Source organism: Anguilla rostrata, chromosome 14 (genome assembly GCF_018555375.3).
Source record: "Anguilla rostrata isolate EN2019 chromosome 14, ASM1855537v3, whole genome shotgun sequence".
Taxonomy (NCBI): Eukaryota; Metazoa; Chordata; class Actinopteri; order Anguilliformes; family Anguillidae; genus Anguilla; species Anguilla rostrata.
The window spans coordinates 9,319,275-9,343,060 of NC_057946.1; the positions used below are offsets into that span (position 1 = coordinate 9,319,275).

Consider the following 23,786-nt stretch of genomic DNA (forward strand, 5'->3'; position numbering starts at 1 on the left):
CAAGTCAGTTTTCCAAAAACAAATCTCAACTATTTTTTTTATTAATTTGTTTGTCTGTGTCAACTTGTGATCGTGTTGCTTCAAGAATACGATGACCGTTTTTAAAAAGTACTCTGAATGGACACAGACAGTTAATCACAGCTATTTCAAAAATTTAAATACAAACAGACAAAAACACAAGTCTGTTTTATAAAAGATGTGCATTATCAACCCTGCAGTGATCAAGCAAACCATTTAAGCAAATCTGGGTGCTAACAGTGACGATGTGGCTAAGACATTGCCTTTACATGCCTTTGAACTGTTGCATGATAGAGAGAAGCTGTTCACTTCGTTTCTGAATGTTCTTCTGCTCTTCTTTCAGTTTATCCTGCTCCAGCAGCACATCCTCCTATGGACAAAACATAATATCAGTTGTAAAACAATTTCTTTGTGGTATATATGTATGCATGTACACTACATTTCCAGAAGTATGTAGACATCCCTTCTAATGAGTAGTTTTGGCTATTTCACCCACACCAATTGTTAACAGGTGCATAAAATCAAGCATACAGCCATGCACCCTCCATTGACAAACATTGGTCATGCTGAAGAGCCTGGTGAATTTCAACGTGACACTGTCATAAGATGCCACCTGACCAACAAGTCAGTTTGTCAACTACAAGTACTGTGATTGTGAAGTGGAAACGTATAGGAGCAACAACAGCTTAGCCGTGAAGCGGAAGGCCACACAAGCTTATAGAACGAGTGAGCTTGTACTGAGTCCGCTGAGTGCTGAAGCATGCAAGCATCACTCCTTGGTTGCAACACTCACTACAGAGTTCTAAACTATCTCTGGAAACAATGTCAGCACAAGAACTGTTAGTCAAGAGCTTCATGAAATGGGTTTCCATGCCGGAGAAGCTGTACACAAGCCTAAGTTGCCAAACGTCGGCTGGAGTAATGTAAAGCACACCGCCATTGGACTCTGGAGCAGTGAAAACGTGTTCTCTGGAGTGATGCATCACACTTCACTATCTGGCAGTCTGAAGAATTAATCTGGGTTGGGTGGAATGCATAGTGCCAACTTTGCTGGCCTGAATAGTGCCAACTGTAAGGTTTGGTAGCGGAGGAATAATGGTCTGGGGCTGTTTTTCATAGTTTGGTCCCTTAGTTTCAGTGAAGGAAAATCTTAATGCTACAGCATACAAAGCAATTCTAGAGTATTGTCCACTTCCAACTTTGTGGCATCAGTTTGGGGAAGGCCCTTTCCTTTTTCAGCATGACAGTACCCCCATGCACAAAGCAAGGTCCATAAAGAAATGGTTTGCTGAGTTTGGTGGGGAAAAACTTGACTGGCCTGCGCAGACTCCTGACCTCTATCCCATCAAACACCTTTGAGATGAATTGGAATGCCGACTGCGAGCCAGGCCTTACGTTCAACATCAGTGCCAAACTTCACTAATGCTCTTGTGGCTGAAAGGAGCAAATCACTGCAGCAATGCTCCAGCCTCTAGTATACAGCCTTCCCAAAAGAGTGGAGGTTGTTATAACAGCAAAAGGTGGACCAACTCCATATTAATGGCCAAAACTGGATGAGATGTTGGATGTCAGGTGTACCTTGTGAGAAAAAGCTGCATAGGTACAACTAGTGCAACTCCTTTTTTTTTTCTTTTAATGGATCATATTTGATATGGACAATCCATTGGCTATGCCCAGGAACCCTGTAGGGAAACACATCATTTTGCCCAAGGAGAGTTATTTGGCAGGGTAACCATTCATTGCTACAGACTGCTCTGGTTTATCAGGTTCCTGTGCCTGGTCTGGCAGCTATGCAGCCCCCCAGCATGAAAGCTGAAGCAGCTCAGCTGTGACTGCAGAGTGGAAAGAGGCAGTCAGCTGACTGCCTGCAAATGTACAAATGGGTTCTGCCTTGGAAATCTTGCATCCAGTTTTTAAATGAAATTATTTGTTTATTTAATTTATTCAGAGTATAAGACATTAAGCCAGTCTACTGCACATAACAGGTTTATCCCTCTGGGGGGGGGATCACTGTATACACCAGTTTAAAACTTGGGATAGCAGTTTTCTATTCCTAAAATAGAATTTTCGAAAATCTGAAAATACCCCACATTTGCAGAAACGTGCAGTTGACAGTTTGACATTCAGATTCAGCCACAACAGCACGTTCGGTCTGCATAACAGCAGTGCTGCTGGCAGCGTGCATATTGGTGCGCACCCTCAGTCTGCACAGTTCCCTTCTCTCCCTGTCGTTCTCTTCTGCCCGCGCTCGTAGCCAGGCTTCATTCTGGGCCTTGTGTCTCTCCAGCATTTCCTGAAGTTCCTGCACACAGAGAACCCACAACTGTAGCAGCTTCCTCTGCATCATTGTGAAGGATGCAAACAGCACAATAGGCACAAGGATGTAAAGCCAGCACTGATTCTGGTAAAAGCGTGCTGGGCAATAAAATATGAAATTATTACAATTTGGGAAGCACAAAAATGTTGATGTTTATCAGGAACATATCCATAATTTCCAAAAGTCTTTTAATTAAAAAAATAACTCCACAGATCTTGATAATTGATGATAATTGAAAAATGGATGACTATTGTTAATTCATATTTCCCATTTGGTTTGTGTAACACGTGCTTGCCTAGGGCTGATGTATAATTATGTATTATAAGTATACATTACATGTATTATTACAAGGTTGGCTTTGTGATATGTGTGTTTGCAGTGGCTCTGGATGGAACGCAGTTTGGTCTAAGAGTAAAAGGAAGACAAGAGAGATATATAATGGGTGATATAATAATACACTCGCATTGGGACCGTAGGAATATGGAGGAGTTCCACACAGTACTCGCCTGCTGCTGTTTTTGATGATGAGCATTGAAAGCTTCTCTCTCATACTGCAGAGCAACTGCAGCTTGACCAAGCTTTGACTTTTCACTAGATGCAGATGGAGTAAACAGTTCAACACGCAATCACATCAATTAGACTGACATTTACACATTGTTATATGTAATGGGAAATTATCTTCAAGTAACCCTATGGATGTCAACTAACATAACTTGCTTATGTTTTTCATGGGTGATATGGCTTATTGATTGTCTTTCACATTCAGGAGTCAACAAGAATAAAATGGTTAAGGCATACCCTTATCATTCAAAAGCTTAGAATAAAAAGCAGTTATTGATCAAATTATTTACATAGGCAAGAATGAACTACCAAGTTGAACAAATAGACAATTCTTGTAACATAAGAATTATTGTTCTTACTGAGTTTTGAGAAGTTCTGACACATGCAGCTTTTGTAACCAGAAATTCAAATACATAGGTGTCTTCAAACATAAACTCATTACTTTGGTTCACCAAGCGCACATATTTTGCACATAAATAGGCACAACCTCAATGCATATAGACAGCCTTTAGAGCTTTCACCCTTTGCTTATGGCATAAGATTAGGTTGTTCTCAAATGTGTCAGTATGCGTTTAGCTACTTGAGACCAGAAAAGGTTTTGGTTTAAAAACAGATGTACTGTACCAGTCCAGCTTTTGAAACTCCTCGTCTAGCATGGAGAATGCCTTACGGATCATGTTCAAGGCCTCATTACGTGCAATGCTGAAATCTCTGTGGTCTGTAGTCTGGAAATGAAAAAGACATTTGTATTACATACATGACACTCAGCTAGTCAAACAAGGGCATCCAGAGAAATGGATGCTTAAAATGACAATAGCAGGGTATAAGGCCTGTGCTATGCTATGTAAAAAGTTCTGTAAGTCGCTCTGGATAAGAGCGTTTGCTAAATGCCTGTGATGTAATGTAATGTTATACTGTTTTCCTGCTGTTCTCTTCTGAAAAAATGACTACTTTTGCTTGAATCAAGTTTTCCACTTGGCTTACTGTACTAATTAGAGATGTTTACGGAAATGTATCACTGTTGGCAAAAAAGGAAATGCAAGTATGCCTGTTCTGGCCTTTGAACTTACTTGAACATGAGGCAAGGGTTCCATTCTTGCAGGAAAAGTAGAATCACTCAGCTCGTACTTGACATTGGGAATTCTTGTAGGTGCAAATCTTTGAAAATTTACAAAAGAAAATCTTAATTTCTTCATGCAGCAAGACTTTTCCATTCATAAAAGACTGTTCAAAAATAATAACAAAACATTCAGCTTACAAAATAACAAAGCAATATTTAACACGGGTATATGCTATAGGTATTAAATTGTCATTAAATTATTGTTTTCTTTTTATTACCCTTAATATAAGTATTTTAATCTATTACACATTTAATATAAAGGCTGACTTTTCCAAAACCCTTTCACTTAATTCCCTTCCACTCAATTGTGAGTTATGAGTCAACTTCCAAAATCACCTACCCAATCCACCAGCTTTTTATATATTAAAAAAAGAAACAAAAACAAATTAGATCTTATTTGCAAGGGTATAAAAGTAAAACAGATAAAGATACTCACCCGTTACTAACACCTTGGATTCCAAATTCAGACAGGATCTCTTTCATTACTTTGAGAATAGGGAGGAAAAACAGACCAACATAAATGAAAATCTAAGATTATTTTGTACATATTGCTTGATCTGAACTTTGAGGCATTCATTATTTGTCATTGTTTTTCCTTGGTTCTTTATATTGGTCAGAAGAGATTGAGAAATGTGCAGCACAGTTGAAATTGTGCAACAGTTCTCAGGTCTGAAAACAAACAAAAAAATATAATAAAAGATTTACAGCGAGCAGTTTCATTATCTTTGGTACCAAAGCAGTACTTCTACTCCCACTGCACAGTAGACAAGACAATGCTGAAACATTGTCCTTGAGTCCAAAAAGTCCGCTTCAAAAACTACAATAAAATGGATAAGACAGAATGTCTGTCCTTGAATAAGAAGCCCATGGTTCCTTTATTATTGCACTTACTGCATCTGCATAGTTTAGAGGATTAAGCAGGCCCTTTTTTCAAATGCATCTTTTGAAGTTCACAGATCCAGTAAATGAGGTACTATATAGTGTAAAACATGCAAACAAGGTAAAGTGAGACATGTAAAACATGCAAATATGTTTTATTGATATAAACTGTGAAAATAATTCTTACAACACACATGCAAGCACTCAACACACACACACACACACAGTTACTTCCACCCAATTCACAAGAATAGTGACAAGAAGGGACAAGAATACAGTGTCTAAAGTGAACTTGGTGGGAGTTTAAGGTTTGGATCACTCCTCCTTTCTACCTCAGAACTATATATGTGACAAATACACTGCACTGTTGTCATGCACAACCTATTCACAGAAACAACAAGCAGTGCAAAATAACATTACAAATGAGCATTTGTGAGAGCACCTAGTGGATGCTTTCTGTCACAACTCAGACCTAAGGAATTCAAAATACATATTTACCTGGCTGTCTTTCCGAGGGGTTGATTAATTTCATAATCTTTATGTCATTGAATTCTGTAACTTCATTTTTGCCTCCAAACACATAAAGCTGAAAAACAAAAGAAAAAGCAATACGTATATCAATTATTATATTTAAAGGGACCGTTATAGATATTGTGGATAAACATGCCTCCTGGGGTAGTTTTAGGCAATCCTCACTATCACTATGTTTTAGTATTCTTTTGTGCTTAATAAATACAATAGAATACACATTATGAAAGTGTATGTACAGCACAAAAATTAAACAGAAAAAACATTATAGCTATATACTCTTGACAGATAGAAGCTTCCATTGAGTAATGTATACTGCACAGTTTATGTCAGGGGGTCCTCTAAAGGACAGGAAGAACCAGATTAAGAACGGTATTTTTCAATAAGACACTTAAGCTCTAAGAATCAAAACATGGAATCCATGTCAGTGCACGCGGATGCATATTGCCTAAAATATTGCAGACAAGGCTATTTTCTTACAGGATGTTAGGTCTGCGCATCTCAGTTCAAGCACACTGCCTTCATCATTGAGTGCTACTGAGGCCTTACATCAGAGTATTAGCTCTAATCATTGAGAGGGGCAAGAATACATCCAATATGATCCCATTCCCCCATCCCCCCTCCACCTCTGACACACACATGGCTGTGGATGATGAACGCTGTGTGGCCGTAGCGACTGGCCGGAGGAATCCCTACATAGAGCGGAACCTTCCATTTCATTTTTGCTGAGAGAGAAAGAGAAACAGAAAGAGAGAGAGAGGGAAAGAGAGACAAACCTTAATATATATAGTTACACATTAGTCGGTTGTTTATTATTAACATTTCAACACATGAGCCTTTTTTTGGGATATATTGAAACGTGAATTCCACAGCTGCATGAAAATTATAGTATGCAGGTTCAGTACCATCACTACCATAGAATTTCTTACATCATTGTATTTTATATATTATGCCATAAAAAAAAAATAAAAAAAAACTTATATAAAGTGAGAAACAAGCACCTTTTTAAAGCAGGTTGACACATTAAGACGTCAGGAAGGCGTAGCCCCCAACTGCGTAATACAGACATATCTTGCCATAAGGTGGAGCCCTCCACATAAATTTACCTCAATTCAGGGAACCTGAAAATTATTTCTCAGTGATCTCACTTGACTTACCAATGCTTAACTTGTGTATTTCATTTGTTGAAGTTACAACTCCATTTTCACTGAGGCAAATTCCCCCAAACAAGTAAATGTCCTGCATTGTGCGAGATCAAAAATAAACACAGAATATTACAAAATAATCACAAACTTTGAACCTCAGTTAGACCAGAAAATAGTCTATGTGTAATAATTAAAATAAAATAAAAATTATAATACGTAGTTAGGTCTAGCATCTTTTCTGTCCTATATCAATTGATTCCTTGCTTAAGCTCAAAGAGTTCTATTCAATTACATTTTTATGTTTACAAATTCATTAAGGCAATACATCTATTATCACTAAGACTTTGGAACATTATGATGATGTACTATCTGATAAGATTACTACCGTGCATTTTTTTTTCTGTACATTTAATTTGGATCATAGATGACATTCTGTTTGCTACAAGCCAAAACCTTTATAAACTATGTTTATAAATTATTATGCAGTCGACTGTATTTCCTGATTTTTCTTTTTGTTTTAGACTCCCAAAATGTTTCAGCAAAGAAAGTTTGGATTTACTTCCATTTTTTTCTAGTGATTCAACAGCCCAGTGTCCATGGCAACGTTTCAATTTACTGGATTGCACAATTATACTTTTAATGTTATCTCAGTCCACCATAATCAGTCAGTCCAGAAATGATTCCATCGTGTTACATCTTAATGCCAGTGCAATACAGAAGAGAATGTAGTATGGTCAGTCACAGAATAGTGGAATGTGGAACATTATTTGCAGGGGCAAAAAATGAGGCATAAAATCCTTAAAATTACATTAGCATACTGGATAAATCCCTGGGATGAAGATTTGGAGAAGTAATATATAGAACTTATGGAGAAATTCAAACTTCCATTACAAATACATTAATTACTACTGCATGCCGTATTCTTGAGCAGCACATTTATCAGCTGAGACCAGAATCCACACTGAACATCAGACTATGGCAGCTGTTTTCTGGGGTCACATATTAAATTAAATTATTGTAATATACACTCACCGGCCACTTCATTAGGTACACCTGGTCAACTGCTCGTTAACACAAATATCTAATCAGCCAATCACGTGGCAGCAACTAAATGCATGGTCAAGACGATCTGCTGAAGTTCAAACCTAGCATCAGAATGGGGAAGAAAGGTGCTTTCAGTGACTTTGAACGTGGCATGGTTGTTGGTGCCAGATGGGCTGGTTTGAGTATTTCAGAAACTGCTGATCTACTGGGATTTTCATACACAACCATCTCTAGGGTTTACGGAGAATGGGCCGAAAAATAGAAAATATCCAGTGGGCAGCAGTTCTCTGGGCGAAATGCCTTGTTGATGGCAGAGGTCAGAGAAGAATGGCCAGATGGTTCGAGCTGATAGAAAGGCAACAGTAACTCAAATAACCACTCATTACAACCGAGGTATGCAGAAGAGCATCACTGAACGCACAACATGTCGAACCCTGAAGCAAATGGGCTACAGCAGCAGCAGAAGACCACACCGGGTGCCACTCCTGTCACCTAATGAAGTGGCCAGTGAGTGTGTATATATATATATATATAAATATATTTTGTAATTTCTTGTTTTAGCTGGTAATATAATATAAATTTAAGGTCATATTGGACCTCTTTCAGCAATGATTAATTATCTTTTATTTTTATAGTTGAAGTAATTATTAGACTTAACCGGTTCTGGGTATCCAAATATAGGTGACTATTTCAGTGACTCCACGAATGACTACACTACAGATGACTACATTGTTTTCGGGCCATATGGGTGTTAATGTTCTCATTTCATTACAAATGGAAATGAATGCTGTGACGTGCGGTATCAATTTTAGCTATCATGAAATATATCTAATAAAAGAATTAGAGTACATTCTCAAAGACAACTTATCAGTCACTTTGCTTTTTAAGTGCCCTGTTTGAGAGGTATATGCAGTGAATCCAGCCGTGCAAATTGAATCTTTGTGACCACAGCAGGAGAGCATGCATTTTACAATGCCTCTACCTTGTCATGATGGGCTGTGAGAGTTTGACCTCTGCAGGCAGGAGAGAACTCTCCTTTCACGTCACATTTCTGCCACACGAGGGTACCTAGAGCAGATATCAGTTATTTCATTCACTTGTCATTACACAGTTGTTGGTTTTTAATGCCCACCAACCAGGTCTTGACATTAACACGTGCCACCTGCCGAGTGTGGGTTGAATTTCAGCAGTGGCATGTAGCCCCGTCACTCATACCAGCTACTTTGGCAGGTGACATCTCGGTAGCATTTTCTATCAAATAAAAATAATTGTAGTTAACAAAAGGCATCTGAAATAATTAAGTCAATTTGAGGTGATGCTACATGATACTAGAACTCCCATGAGCACTGGGTGCAGGCTGTGCGCTCATCTCATTGACCCATCCAGTTCAGTACAAAAACAACATATCCACAAATAATTCAGATAATAATTGCCAGACCTTACTGTATTCATACCACCAATGGTAGGCATCAAGTAATTGTCCCCCACCCAAATTAACTTGGAGGTGATGACATTGCATCATTGATGGGGGACAACATGTTTACCACCTACTTGTTTGGACAGTAGGTGGTAAACATACTTGACTTGAAATCACATTTTATGTTTCAGCTCTTTGTAGCTAAATTAAACAAATCAGTTTTTGTTACTTTCAGGATATCTAGTTAACTTATTATGCAAATAATATATTCCATTGTAATACTCCCAATACAAGTACTAGGTATGGTAAGCCATCTAGGTTCCTGCTCATAAACATAACTTAATAAGTATAATTACTGTACCTGTTAAATACTGTACATATTTTTACTAACATTTTCTGAGATATTTATGACCCATAAATAACAGCATTCCAAAACTTACCCGTATTCAGAATGTGAACATCTTTGAACAAGCGGTCATCCACTGAGCAACCTCCAACCAAGTAGATCTGCTCATTGACTACTGCAAAATTGTGATTAAATCTGAGGAGAAAGGTTAACGATAATAACTTAGAAGCAAACTGAGTTATTACAACCTGGGCACATGTAATGTATAGTGCTGAAACCGTTAAGTTGTTCTGCTAGGGAATGCTGGATTCTGTCCACAGTAAATGTATCATACCTGTAAGCCACTGAATTTGAAGTATTTGATTGTTTTGCTGTTTGTCTTTAATAGAAATGGTTACAAATGTCAGTTAAGATGTATTGCAATATAATGTATTCAAATGTCAGAGTTAGCATTTCTATCAGTATAGACAAAAGGGTTTGGGCAGTCCCTTTTGAATGCAGGGTGAATGTACACTTTTTCCAAATAAAACAAAAACTAAAATGGATACATCTCTATGGTTTCCTCCCAGGTTTGTTATACAGTAGTATGCCAAGTGGAGTGAGCATCACAATAAGAGACAGATGGCCGTCAGATTAATTTTCACTGGACCATCGCACCAATGCTTGCTGGAGCTTCTGCACCATGGCAACACACTGCTTATGTTGTACAACAAAAATACCATGACAGTAGCTAACCCTCATAGAAAAGCCCATGCAGATGATATATTGCAGCTTTTATAGTATATAGCCTTTACACGTACACACACGATACAGTTTGTCATTGTCAATACATATTACAATGTGCCTAAGGATGATATAGCACATAAGATTAAAAGCTAAGGGTCTGATTTTACCCATGTGTAAATCATTACAATGCACTTCTCTTAAAGCTCAACATTTAATTGTTTTAAACTAGTATACATAATTCAAACCCACTCAGGTGATTTACACTTTAATGTAAAACTAAAAAACAGGTTAATATTCATTCTAGGAAGAAAAAAAAACAAAAAAAACAAAAACAAAACAAAACAAAATAAAAAAGACAAATAAAAATCTATGGTCTGGATTCTATGAAGACTCTAAGGGGACATGGGTGAGAAAAAAAAAATACTTCCCTCGCAATACTTTTGCAAAAATTTTGAGATTTTTGCATTCCCTTGCAATACTTGTGGGTTCCCTTGCAAAACCATTGCAGTAGGATAATAATTACGATGGAATTATCTGCATGTAACTCTGTTGTATTATCTAGAGAAAAAAAAAACTTTTTTTTTTTCAAATGTGAAGTACTTTGGAAATAACTGTTTAGTCATTTGAGGAAAAAAATACCTTGCAGGTGGCACATCCCCTGTGGTCTTGATTGGAGTCCAGGTCTTTGACACTTCAGAAGAGGACACAGCGGCCATTAGGACTTACGCTAATATCATCTCATCACTGGAAACTAGTGCTTTACTTTCATAATATGAGATCTAATCATATTTTGGTTATGACCAATTTGGCTAGAACATTAACTAATAGTATTGTTTGTTCAAATGTTTTACAAAAAAAAGTCAATTCAGTTCAGCTAAACTCAATGTACGTGATTGTGAAAATATATATATTGGCCTTTAAATATTTAAAGTCTAGCCCTATTTCGAAAGCTTTTGCATTATTTATTCACCATTGCTTACTCTTATAATACTCTTTTGCTTCCCTGACCTGTATTGAACATCAGAAGATCATCTCTGGCAACGCCATCCAGAATCCCTCCAAAGACATATATGTTGTCACCCACAGTGGCCGAGCTGTGCTTCAAGGTTCTCATAGGAACTCCGCCTGCCTTCAAGTCGTCCCATGTAAGAAGCTCTGGACATATACAGGACTGTAATTAGTGAGGAGAATTTGAGGAGAATGTACTTTCCAGAGGTAGAAGTTTCCTGGTCCCCCAGTCCACAGTGCTGTGACATTGTTGTATTGTTAAGTGGTTGGGCTCTTAGTGAGGTAAGAACACTCTGCTAGCAAGCCCGACCTATCCCATACCCCATTTTATTAAGCATCCCTTTTACTATAATTTGTTATAAAAGACATATGGGCTTTGTTATACAGTTAGCCAGGAGTTATAAAATTTATCTAGGTTTTATTTTCTAGTAGATCCACTCTTGAGGCCTTTAAAATCCTCTCGATTCCTTTGACAGGTATTTGCATACAACCTTGCATTGCCTTACCAATGTCAAAGCAATAGACTCCTGGGAGACATTCTCTGGCTTGTGGAACTGATGAGCCACCAAATAGGTAGAGCTTCCCTTTAACCATACTGTAACACAAACATGGGAGTACATTGGTTAATATTGGCTTGGTTATATACCACCACTCATCTACATGCATATGCTGTAATATCTGAATCTGCAAGTATTTGTTCCTTCAATTTACATTTAATTGTTAACAGTAACTCCTATGTTGTAGTTCTAACAGACATTATATAGCCTGTTAGTCAGTTAACTGCAGTTATCTTAATTAATTTCACTCTGACCACAAGTGGCCAGCTGATTACATCTAAAGAAAGCATTGCTATGAGGCACAGTAAAGTAAAACATTCAGTAAGTCCAAATCTGCAAAAAAAAGTTGTGCTACATTATTGAGCATAAAATATACAGAATTCACAGACATTTAGTCTCCATTTAGTCAATGTTCTTACTTTGATTGCAAACCTACCTGCAATTATTCACCTTTCTGCCTTAAGAAACATTGCTTTGGGTGCTGCCATGGCCAATTCTGTTTCACCCTGTGTGACTGCCAGTCAGTCAGAAGAACTTGAACAAGCAACACACAGGTGGCCTTTGTCTCCCAGAGCATTACACAATAATCCTCTTCGAAAAAAGATTTTAAAACAGGATTTTCTGGGGTGGTGGGGTCCAATGTGAGATCTCCTCATGGGGCCCAAAATCCCTGGCGGTGCCCCAGACCCTCTTCTAAGGATCAGCATTGTTTATGCATAACTGCTTAAATAGCCATTATATTAAATCTCAATCATCTCAAAATTCAGGTGAAAATAAGTTGGTATTATATGTGAGTCACATATGATACTATACTACACTATTCTTTTCGGAATACAGCAGCAAGTCCTGCTTCACTTACCAAAGACTGTGTCCTTCTCTAGCAGCTGGTATTTGTCCATTCTGAGTCATCACGTCCCAGACGATGCTAGTTGGTGTAACTAAAAATATGAAAAAGAATTGTGTCTGAATGAAAAATGGTCATGGGTGAAAAGAAGCAGTGAAGTAATCAGGTGAATGTGATCTTTCGTTATCTACAATATTGCCCCTAATTTAAAAACATCAATAAACAATAGTGGAGAGGTTATTCTTCGCATGCTTGTTACAATGTTCTCAGCAGGAGACATACAGATCTAGTATCCTTTAGATACTGGGCAGCAAATGTTTTTGTTACAAGTATGTTTTCTAGTCTACCTAGAAATTGTGCATTTAGTTTTTAACTATGAATAACATAAGCTTAGTCTGAAAAGTTAGAAATCTAGATACCTTGACTTTGAAAATGAATGCCAAAGTCTTAATACTGCAAAAGGCCACTATCACTTTTGCTAGAATTATTAACATGAACCAAACTATTTCCAGTTATTTTAAGCATTTCTGTGAAATGTTGCTTACCGGTGATCATGTATAAATCATTCAAATACACTGGCTTATCTTCCTGAAGAAGAAGAAGAAGAAGATTAACTTTTGTGTAATGCACGTGTGATAAACATATTTCCCAGACCACAGTGTATGCTATTTACAGTAATACATCATTGTTCACAGTACATCTGTAAATGTCCAACACGTCTTGACACAGTCTGTTACAATTTATTACCATTTCACAATCTAGAAGTTGCAAAGCAAACTTATGTACTGCACCCCCCCCCCAGAACACATACACAAAAACTACAGACTATACTGCTCCATAGTTGTTGTATTTCTGAAACGACAAAATTACAACAGCAGATAAACAAAACCGTGTTGATCTTTGAAATGTTTATCACATATGTGGAACTAGAGCCATCATTATATTATGGGTGTATCAGAATCCTTAACAGAAAAAGCAAATATTTACAAAAAGCCTTAGTCTACTACCTACCAATAGCTAACAAAAAAATAAAATAAAATAAACAACAAAAAGAAAACTTGTTTAAACTCTGAGTAAAGATTCACTCTTATATTAATCTGTGATATAGTAAAATTTGAAGTGAAGGATAACATAAGTGCGTCATTACATAGTATTGCCTTTCTGACTCTATTACAGCAGGCTCAGAATTAGATATATTGATACATCCTATAATTACCATATGGGGATAGTTGTATAATTGCAAGCGGGATCCACGGGGGAACATTCTTAGCAGTTTTTGTTTGCTTTGGCATGCATACATATAATAAAACCATGCTTTTTGTACAACAGGTTGGGAAAGCCTGTTGTACAAAGCAAAAAATATGGATGCCTGAGACAGATTTTTTGTCTCAAAAATCCATACCAGTATATCTGTGACATTATTGTTTTTTGGGTAAAGGAGTTATGGTTTCCATAGAGAATCAATTTAGATAAATATTACAGCCAGCTTTCAGAGTGAGGCCACAGTAATGCTGTGTGCTCAGGGAGAGCAGTTACCATTTTTACTTATTTATTGCTGCCATAGAATGCTTTTTTTCTGTTTACTTTAAGCTGTCTTCCATTTTATCAAAAAGAGCATTGTGAGGCTCCATAATTTGCTTTAAATCATCATCATGTACTACTGTATGCAAATACAGCAAGTACAAGCACATGTATCATTTCTACAAGGGAAATAGCTAATGTTAGCAATAGCTGTCAGACAAAAGAGCTAAGACTACGCCAGTGTTATACTAGTGAGCAATGCTGTTAAAATACATTTTTGTAAAATATAAGAACAGGTTATTAATCTATTTCAGTCAACCCCTGCTAGCTGACATCTGTAATTGGATTGTCCACCTGGAGTTTAACTACAGTAGCACCTGTAACTACATATATTTTTTCATGTGAAATATACCTTTTCGTTTGGGTCTTTCTGGAGTGACTGAAAATACCTTGGTTAGTTAAATCTTCAGCTCACAATTACATAGGCCAATATTGAATCATAACATCATATTGCTAAAAAAATATATCATCTTACCAGGGAGTTCATTGTTGAAACACCTCCAAACAAGAATACTACATTCCTTGCTACAGCAATAGCATGGCCATATCTAGGAAAATATTTTGAGAAAGACAATGGGTGACTATTGAAATATGTTTCATTTAATTATATTATTGGTAAATTGTGTATGGTTAAACATGCTTTTCTTTGTTAAATGTCACAAGTCTCATATCCCCCCCTAACTTATTTAGGTATCCCACTGATGAAGTGAGTTAATTGATTAATCATTGTAACTGAACTTTTAGAAGTTCCCAAAATGTTTTGAACCACAGCACTGCAACAAAAATAAAGCATAAAAATAAAATCAAATAAAAATAATAATAAAAAAAATTATAAAAGGATTTTCTAAATGTGTTAAGCTGTAGACTACACCATTACTATGCTTCAGGCATTGTTGTTAATTGTTGCCTTTAGTACTATGCTTCAAGCAACTAACTGAATTGCTATGGAAAAAATAAATTGATAACTAATACAATTTTGAAAACATTTACAAATTTACCTGGGGTTTGGTGGTCCTCCTTTGATTTCCTTGTCAATCCAATGGCCACTGGCTAAAGCCATTTCACATATCTATGGAGAAAGTACAAATAAAAATTCAAAAAACTTTTCACAAATTTTTCAGTGTATCAAGTGTCAACGTGCCTTACCTGTGTCATCACTATCTTACAACACTGATCGATTAGTTTTAACAAATTATTTTTGTTACATCTACGAACAAAGCAGGAACATTTAAAATGTAGCAAATGAACTACCTAGCGTGAATTTTGCAGATTACAAAGTCTCATAGAAGAAGATGTAACCTCACACATCAGCGCTCAGCAGCTTGTAAGCTGGAGACAACCTGCACCATGCTACTCGTTGCCTAGCTACGATGATAAACAGACACCTTGAAACAGCCAATAAAACAAGGTGAGCAGTTCCCACAGAAAGCCACAGTAACCCCAGAAAAGGTTGGGTAGTGTTACACTACCAGTATCAAATGCATCTCTTCACATATGGACACCAGGAAATCACAATAGACTATTTGAAATAAATAGTATAAATTTGTGTACCTGAAATAGGCTTGATTAATTGAAACTCAGGTCCAATGCATTAGACCCGTTTTGACCAACGTAGAAAAAAAAAAAAAAAAAAACTTATTGCATGATTTAATAACAGTTTTAGTGCAATACATATTTTCAGCCATGGACACAAGTGTTGTGCACCTAAATGGCACGTTGATTTAATTGTTTATTTGTTTTCCTTGCAAGCTTCACACTGCCATATAATCAAGGATGTCACACTGTGTGAGTGAGTATGAGTGTATTGAGTGAGAGTAATAAAGAGCATACTCTCTCAGACTGACTCTTCAGTGGTCAGGTTTGGAGGTGAAGGGCTCTAATTGTCCTAAATTGTATGAGAGGAGGAGTGGGGGCAACTGTTGGTATCACTCAAATCGGATTTTAAAAATCCTGTATGTGTTCAGCTCCAGCACCATCTACAACCCTGCCCAGGATAAGTGGGTACAGATAATGGATGGATGGATGGATGTGTTCAATATCGCATCGCCCCACATACAATAAATATCCGATTCCAAGTGCTTTTTTCCTGTTTAGACATTCATAATACATATCTGTGCCACATGTAAGCAAAAAATCGGAATTGGGTCTCTCAACCAGGCTGTGTAAACGTATAGCCAAATTGAACACCGGTAACACGGTTGTAGAGGCGAGGGAACGGTACGCCGAAATTCTCGCGAGGCGCGAGAGCAGAGAAAAAGTCGGATCCCTTCGAGACATGACCCAGGAAGAGGGCCTGCGAATGAAGCTTTCACACATGCTGATTCAAGATCAGTTACGACAACCTATATGTGCACACAGCCATTCTCATACGAAAACAGAAACTGATCCTAAGTCAATCCTTGTGGTACCTTCTCTTCATCCCCAGCGCTCCTACGTTCATCCGTGAAGTGACTGGAATCCATACAGCACGGAAGTAGCTAGCAATATTGTCAGCGTACTCAATCAAGATAAAATATCTAGCTTGCTAGATAAGCGAGGTATAATAAAGACAAAACCAAAAGGCAACCTGGAAGAAGCGGGTGCACCCAAGATATCCACGCAGCATGGATTTTATATAATTCCGGCAAGATGTGAGGAGATGACCCAGGAGAAAAAAAATAAAGAGACCAACAGCATTATGTTGGTCAGAAAAATAATAATGAAAGATGGGAGCACTGTGAGTGAACACTGAGCTGTTTTTCCTATATACATGCTGGGATATCTGGAAAGGTTGGTAGCTGTGTTGGCGATACAGCATAGCCAGAGGGATGGCGAGAGAGAAATCGCTGAGCAAATGCCAACGTTAGCTAACGTTACTATGGTGGCTAGGCAGATTATCGTGAGTAGTCCGTTTACCTGGCTAACCGAGAAAGTGATAGCTAGTTTGCTGTATGCGCTGCCGTAACGTAGACATCACAGGTGTAAATAGCCAGATGGCTAGCGAATACACATTTCTGATTGGTGCGTCATTACGTTTTGCTTTTCTGTATGCCAAGCAAATGCGTGATCTACTTTAACGTTTCTTAAGTGCAAACATCTTCAGTATAAATAGTCTAATAAAGCAACAGGAAACGACAAATACTGACAGGTGTCGAAGGATTTAGCTAGACTAAGTACGTTAGCCATTTTTTGTGAAGCTGACGTATTTTTTGCTGTCTAGGGTACATCGTTAGCTAGCCAGGCGTTGTACACGGTAGCTACAGTCTAACGTAATCCAGTTGATTAGTGAGGTAGCACTGGTGAGCTAGCTACCTATGGTTAACTCATAAGTAACACCAGTTAGACTAACCCATAACATTTTTGTAAAAACAATTAGCCAGTGAGCTAGTTAGAGTTATTTTGGTAACTTTGTGCTCATTTTCTTTGTTATTAGCTATGTAGATAAGCATCTTGTTGAATTAAATTTGTTCAGTTATTTTAAACCCTGGATTAGGGTTAACAGTTTGGTTAATGCCCATTAAAATGTTGTTTTATTCCGAGTCTTCTTGCTTGTTTGCAAGAATTTTGCACTCGTCAAGCATCAGTCATTGCTGTCTGTTTACAGGGGGCCTCAATTAACGGGAATATGCAGCTACAAGGAATATTACTGCATGTACATGGTTAACGCTCCAGGATACGGAACCTTACAGGATTCTCATATTTTACATCCCATTAAAGTGTATTTTTGCACAGAATACTAATGGCTGTTAAACAATTCTTTCTTGTGTTTGTACATGCATAATTTGCTGGCAGTATGGGTAGAGAAAGTAAAACTTGGTGTTGCTTCATGTGATCAGACAGAAATTTCCAAAAGGCTCACCATCAGAACTGTTAATGCTTTATGGGGTGGGTGTGGACTAGCACTTATGGGGGAAAGTATGTGTTTCTTTGCTGGGGATGATTTGTTCCATCAACATACATTATGAGACAGAGAGCCCTAGGGCTCCCTGATGCTTTTAACCTCTTCACCCAAGCACCACTCCAGTTTAAAAAGTGTGTCCAGGGTGGCAACATGACAAAGGTTTTTTTCAGGGAAATCTTGTGGGGTTATCAATATTTTGCTGTTCTAGCTCTTTCTGATGTTTGCCACAGCATAGCATGTACAGTCAATGCAAAATTTGCAGTGACAACAAGCTGTCCTTATAGGGGTCCATTATTTCTCGTGGTTACCCATAATGTTCAGTTCATAACAGATGGATTCTGCATCTATTCATATTTTAGACCTCCAGTAGTATATAGACTTGGGCAGGGCAGAAAACTAACTTTACTGTCCACAGGCCGCAGTGGCTGGTTCATCCTAAAATTCACCAGCCAATTTCATTGTTTTACCAGGCACATAGATATTTAGAATAGATCAGGACCTTCGAGTGGTGGGCGGTTACCTGCTAAAGTGGCTGGTAGAGTAAACAAACTTACCAACCACACATAAAATTTACCAGAATTTGGCTATTGGCTGGTGTTAATTTCACACCCTGGACTTGGGTAGTGCATCTTCAGCTGGCTGTTTTAAGTTTAGGCTTCTGAGTTACAGGCATAGCTCAAACTTCTCTTTTAGGACTTAAGTGGCCCTTTTGAATCTGTGGCAGTGTTTGACACTACTGCCTTCGTAGAGCCAGTCTGCTCTAGGACATCACATGCTACAGTACATTTACTCTGAAGTTGGAATCCATATCTTAAAGGTTCAGTTTTGATCTGTTGAATTTTTACATATCCCCCCCCCCCCCCCTTTTTCCTCCCCACTTTCAAATGTCCAGTTATATTTATCAATTTTCATTGCTGAAACCTCCAGTATTGAATATTGACAGTACGGACAAGCCTGTGCTCTCCTCCAAAACATGTTATGTCAACTGCCACTTCCAGTCACACCGCAGTTCACAAGTTGGGCTTTGCATATACCTGAGTCGGAGGACTTCATGTGCAGCTTAACAGGTGGATTTGCAAGTGCCTGATCAAATAGCTGGGGTCGCTGGTGGGCGATGAGGCGCTGTCATCCCAGTTGACTGAATCCCTCTTGTACTTAGGTGATGTAAGAGCAAGTTGTGCGTTACCCTGTGGGTGTCCTGACCACGGTTACCAATCTGGATTTACCAGCTTGGGGAGCCCATTCATACACTACAGTACAGTGCTATGACAGGATGAGCCATCCGGTAGTCCCTATATCCAATTTATTGACCTGTTGGCCATGCAGTTTTTCATATGTAAACCAAACGGATTTGGGTCACATTAAATGACCTGTGTAAACATAACCAAGTCAGAATAAAGCAGAAGCCCTAAACAGGAGGTAAATAAATAAACTGAACCTTTTTTCTAAATAACTTTAAAAATCTGTGAAATCTTTATAAGTAGTTAAATGAAATGTGTATTGGTCTGTGTCCACGCCTAGGAAAAACATCATCCTTCCGTTTGGCGTCTGAATTCTATGCTGTGAGAGGTTTCATAGACCACAAATGGCTTTCTTTGTCCCCCTCTATCATAAATTGCATTTTGTTTATGGAAAGTTATTCTTATCAACTAAAAGAGAGAGTTGAAAGTATCCATCGTATAAAGGGTTTTCTGCATTTTCATTTTATTTTTATATTTTTTCCTTAGCTTATAGCCGCATGCTGCTGCTGCCTTTGTTGCCTTTTTTAAGTCTGCTAATTTGATGGCCTGCAGTGTGGCCCTGTATTAGGCTGTACATCAAAACAAAATGGAAAAGCTGGAGGTTTTGTCCCCCAACAGTGTGGGTTTTGGATTGCTCCAGAAACCACATTATTACTCCTGAAAAACATTACCAGTGAGAGGACAATAATCCCAGCTATTTCCAGATGGTCTAATTGAGTTGACATCTTAGAAACTGGCATGAAAAAACTAAAACTGTAACTTATAGCCTATATCTAATGCACATTAGGTTAGATGCAGGCCTATGTATACAGGGCAAACAAGCAACAAGGCAGAAAACATTTAGCCTAATCAAATAATGACAGGACCTGGTATGTTGGGACAGGGCATGTGATACAAAGCCCATGGATGTTTTTAAAATTCCAATTAACTTGGGCACATTTTCCTTCCCACATCATGTAGGCTACACATTATTGTCTGTTTGACTAGTTCTCAGAATCAAAATCTGTGAGAACAGGTCAAACTATCAACAATGAATTATGTTGACTAATTGACTTTAAACACAGAATGTAAACTGTCGGAGCGTTCTTTTCCTTTCGACTTAATTTTTTCTCATAGCATTTGTGGTTTGTGCTTTTCCATTGAGCTGCAGTCATGCAGCAGTATGGAAATGATTTTGCTGCCTTTCACCAAAATGAGAAGCTGTTCTTCAAAGCATACACGTTTGAAGTCTAGTGTGTACTTTCATTATGTAGGCTATTAGCTATATTCTGATTGCCTGTAATGGATAACACCTTGCACAGACTACTACAGTTTATAAACATGTTTTTAACTTTAAGAATGCGTCTTTCCATCTTGGAAATGTCACAAACCGCTGTGAAATAATTTTATTTCCAAGAACTTTGTGGTCATGACATTGTGTTGAGTAGTGGTTGGCACTTAACTAGCTACAGTAACATACAAGAAACACCGGGTTTGCAAAACTTCAAAGTAGTAACATGGTCGGTTCAGTAACTCGAGCAGTAATTTAGCCTCCTTCTTTTCCATTTTTTACTTGCAGCAGGGTATTGGCAGTGCCCGTGTGATCCATGCTGTGGTGGTCATTTTTTTGGAATTCTTCGCCTGGGGTTTGCTGACAACTCCAATGCTGACCGTAAGTCCCATCAGTGAAACCCTTTATGGCTGCTATGCACATCCCATTTACAGTGAAGCAACTGCTGAAGCTTTTATCTAATACCATTGTGTCATGTGTATCTTTTAGGACTCATATGGGTAATATTGCACATAAGCAGTAGTGTGTGGATTAGCATTTGTTGCCAGAACCCTTTGAGGTTTGTTGGAAAGACCTGTGAATATGTAGCTCAGTGATAAAAGTTCAGAGCAGAGAGACTGTTGTTTTGGATTGCTGAGGCAGAACACTGTCATTTCTCCAATCAACCGATAATGTATAGGACAGAAAATTAAAGTTTTTAAATAGTTATTTGTGAAGATAAAGCAAAGAATTCTGTAAACTGCTATACTTGCACAGGTTTATAAAATGCCATATTTGCTTCTTTCCGTTTAGGTTCTACATGAAACGTTTCCACAACATACGTTTTTAATGAATGGTCTCATTCAGGGTGTAAAGGTAAGAGATTCTGCTGGCTGCAACTAACCACTAAATCAGCATGATTGGCATTTTTTCATCGACAGGCTTTCTGTGCTGTTTTATAAACTCTTTCATGAGCTTTTCTTCCCTTTGTTCATTAATTGCACAGTTAATGATTTAGTTAATGTATTTGATCGTATAAAGGGTTTTTTGCATTTTCAGGAACAACTTTGATGCCTGGAAACATAAAAATGTGGGTGAAAGTCAGTTTAAGTCAACCAGCTCTTAAAAAATCTGATATTTTTCTGCGAAATCAATGAGGCTTGCATACGATATATGCAAGTATGAATGTAAAGTAACCTTGAAATACATGCTTTATTTCCAGATGTGTGTGGGAAGAAAAGTCGTGTTGCTTGAGCCCTCATTCAGAATTCAGTGCATTAACCGCCTTTCATTATGCCCCTTATGTTAGTCTTCTTGTTTATAAATAGCAGTGATACATCATCACTGGAGGTGTCAATTATGTGTGTCCTCTGACAGGGCCTGCTGTCTTTCATGAGTGCCCCTCTAATTGGAGCTCTGTCAGACGTGTGGGGCAGGAAGTCCTTCCTGCTAGTCACCGTGTTCTTCACCTGCGCTCCCATTCCCCTAATGAGGCTGAGTCCCTGGTAAGAGGTGCTAGCACCACTCTAATGTTTTTTTGTCCTTCATGTAGCATCCGTGAAGGGTTTCACTTCGGGCTATTAACCTCACTGTGACAGAAAGATAGATGTGGGCATTTTATTTGTGATTTAATTTTAGATGTGATGGCATTCAATTTTTTTATTTTTTTTATTTTTTTATGGACTGATCAAGCCTTGGCAGTTTCTTGATTATAATACTGCCAACTAATTCACAATAGCTAGAGAAAATATGATTTGAAACCGCTTGGAGATTTGTGCCCTTTAAAGCTTATTTTATCTCTTCATAATCTCTTCATAAAGTAATAATGTTCCTGCTCAGTGAACTTTATATGAGTTGATTTTTTTTCAAATGGATTTGTGCTAGTCAAGGCCCTTCAGTAAATTATGTCTGGCATATTGTGCTAATGTGACTTTAGCTTTTTGAATGTATTCTGAAACAGTTTTTTTACTCATCTCTCTAGGTGGTATTTTGCTATGATATCCGTATCTGGAATATTCTCTGTTACATTCTCAGTAATATTTGCATATGTAGCTGATGTAACCGAGGAACACGAGAGAAGCACAGCATATGGGTTGGTAAGTGCCTTCATTTTGGGAACCTTTCTCCCGGCCAAGTATTCATGAATTTGCAAATTTTAGCCTGCAGTTCTTCGTGAGTTACAGGACATGGAAATGCAAGCAAGCTTGTGTGCCAAGATTTCAAAGACATTCAGTAATATAGTAATCTGCATGTTAGGTGTGTAAACACTAACGCTTACAGCCTGCCCTGTGCTTGGCTGGCTGGTCTGCAGCAGTAGATGAAACTCTTGCACGTCGGTTTCAGGTTTCTGCAACGTTCGCCGCAAGCTTGGTAACAAGCCCGGCTATTGGCGCCTACCTCTCTACTAACTACGGAGACAACGTGGTGGTGCTGCTGGCCACCATCATCGCCCTGATAGACATCTGCTTCATCCTGCTGGCTGTGCCCGAATCGCTTCCTGAGAAGATGAGGCTAACATCGTGGGGTGTGCCCATTTCATGGGAGCAAGCCGACCCCTTCACCGTGAGTACCTTTCATACAGTCACGGTTGTTAAAATAGAGAAAAGGAGAGTTTTGTTTGTTTATTAGCCACTTATGTCGCGCCACTGCAGAGTCCCAATCAAACCTGGCTAACGGCATAGTCCAGGCTTTCTGGCTCAGCCTGCATTAAAGGCTAGTGGCCTTACCCACTGAGCCGTTGAAGCCTTTGCCTTGAAAACTTCAGCTGTACCTTCACACGGCATCTTCACACATGTGGTCAGACACACACACTGCACAGAGCAAATTCTCATATCACAGAGATTGATATATTTTTAAAGCTCAAGCTAAATATTGGTTCTGGGTGGAATTCTGGGCTATGTTCCCAGCAGTTAATAAGAATGAAAACCTGCTTCACAGGCTGCCAGATACAGGGATATGCTAGGAAAGCCAACAGACATTTCTATTAAGGTAGCATTTTTGTACAATATTGTAGGAGCTGTCAATGGAGATTTGGTTGTTAATTCTCTACAGTAAGAATATGCCTGAATTGTACTCTCTGCTCCATTAGTCCTTGAGGAAAGTGGGGAAGGACAGCACGGTGCTTCTCATCTGTATCACCGTGTTCCTCTCCTATTTGCCGGAGGCTGGCCAATACTCAAGCTTTTTCCTCTATCTGCGACAGGTAATCTTTCTTTATCAGTGATCTCGGAAGTCATTTCTCCCATTCATTACAGTTTTGATGTTTGGGACTAGTCCATCACCCTCCATGTTAAAGATGTAGCACTGTTCTTTCCGTGATAGAAAT

General features: G+C 38.3%; 2 protein-coding genes across 4 annotated transcripts in view; one reads left to right on the top strand and one right to left on the bottom strand.

Annotated features, from left to right (window-relative positions):
* Positions 1–17,116, bottom strand: zmp:0000001301 (rab9 effector protein with kelch motifs). 2 transcript variants are annotated; one of them, XM_064307666.1, is made up of 19 exons: positions 16,987–17,116; positions 15,090–15,160; positions 14,567–14,639; positions 13,056–13,098; positions 12,526–12,604; positions 11,616–11,704; positions 11,110–11,256; positions 10,741–10,792; positions 9,470–9,570; positions 8,595–8,680; positions 6,581–6,662; positions 6,063–6,148; positions 5,394–5,481; positions 4,453–4,501; positions 3,967–4,054; positions 3,521–3,621; positions 2,842–2,926; positions 2,216–2,320; positions 1–388 (listed from the first exon to the last, which is right to left on the bottom strand). In XM_064307666.1, exons 2-19 carry the CDS (start codon positions 15,149–15,151, stop codon positions 284–286), a joined length of 1,521 nt encoding a protein of 506 aa, XP_064163736.1. In that variant the 5' UTR covers positions 15,152–15,160; positions 16,987–17,116; the 3' UTR covers positions 1–283. The 2 variants fall into 2 exon arrangements, with proteins under 2 accessions (XP_064163736.1, XP_064163737.1); XM_064307667.1 differs by lacking the exon at positions 16,987–17,116 and adding an exon at positions 15,643–16,372.
* The window catches only part of mfsd14ba (major facilitator superfamily domain containing 14Ba), a 14,776-nt gene continuing 7,512 nt past the window's right edge, over positions 16,523–23,786 (top strand). The window contains exons 1-7 of one of the 2 annotated variants that reach the window (XM_064307669.1): positions 16,523–16,807; positions 20,774–20,863; positions 21,275–21,337; positions 21,839–21,966; positions 22,443–22,557; positions 22,805–23,023; positions 23,550–23,663. In XM_064307669.1, coding sequence (XP_064163739.1) covers positions 16,730–16,807; positions 20,774–20,863; positions 21,275–21,337; positions 21,839–21,966; positions 22,443–22,557; positions 22,805–23,023; positions 23,550–23,663 — 807 coding nt within the window. In that variant the 5' untranslated portion in view covers positions 16,523–16,729. Of the gene's footprint in view, positions 16,808–20,770; positions 20,864–21,274; positions 21,338–21,838; positions 21,967–22,442; positions 22,558–22,804; positions 23,024–23,549; positions 23,664–23,786 lie in introns of both variants that reach the window. The other variant, XM_064307668.1, reaches the window with a different exon arrangement.

Coding starts and splice junctions, on each gene's coding strand:
- zmp:0000001301 (XM_064307666.1), bottom strand. CDS start 15,151: ATGGCTTTAGCCAGTGGCCATTGGATTGACAAGGAAATCAAAGGAGGA. Junction 6,149..6,580: donor AATACACAAGTTAAGCATTG/GTAAGTCAAGTG, acceptor TTTCTCTCTCAG/CAAAAATGAAATGGAAGGTT. Junction 5,482..6,062: donor CGTTCATCATCCACAGCCAT/GTGTGTGTCAGA, acceptor TTTGTTTTTCAG/CTTTATGTGTTTGGAGGCAA.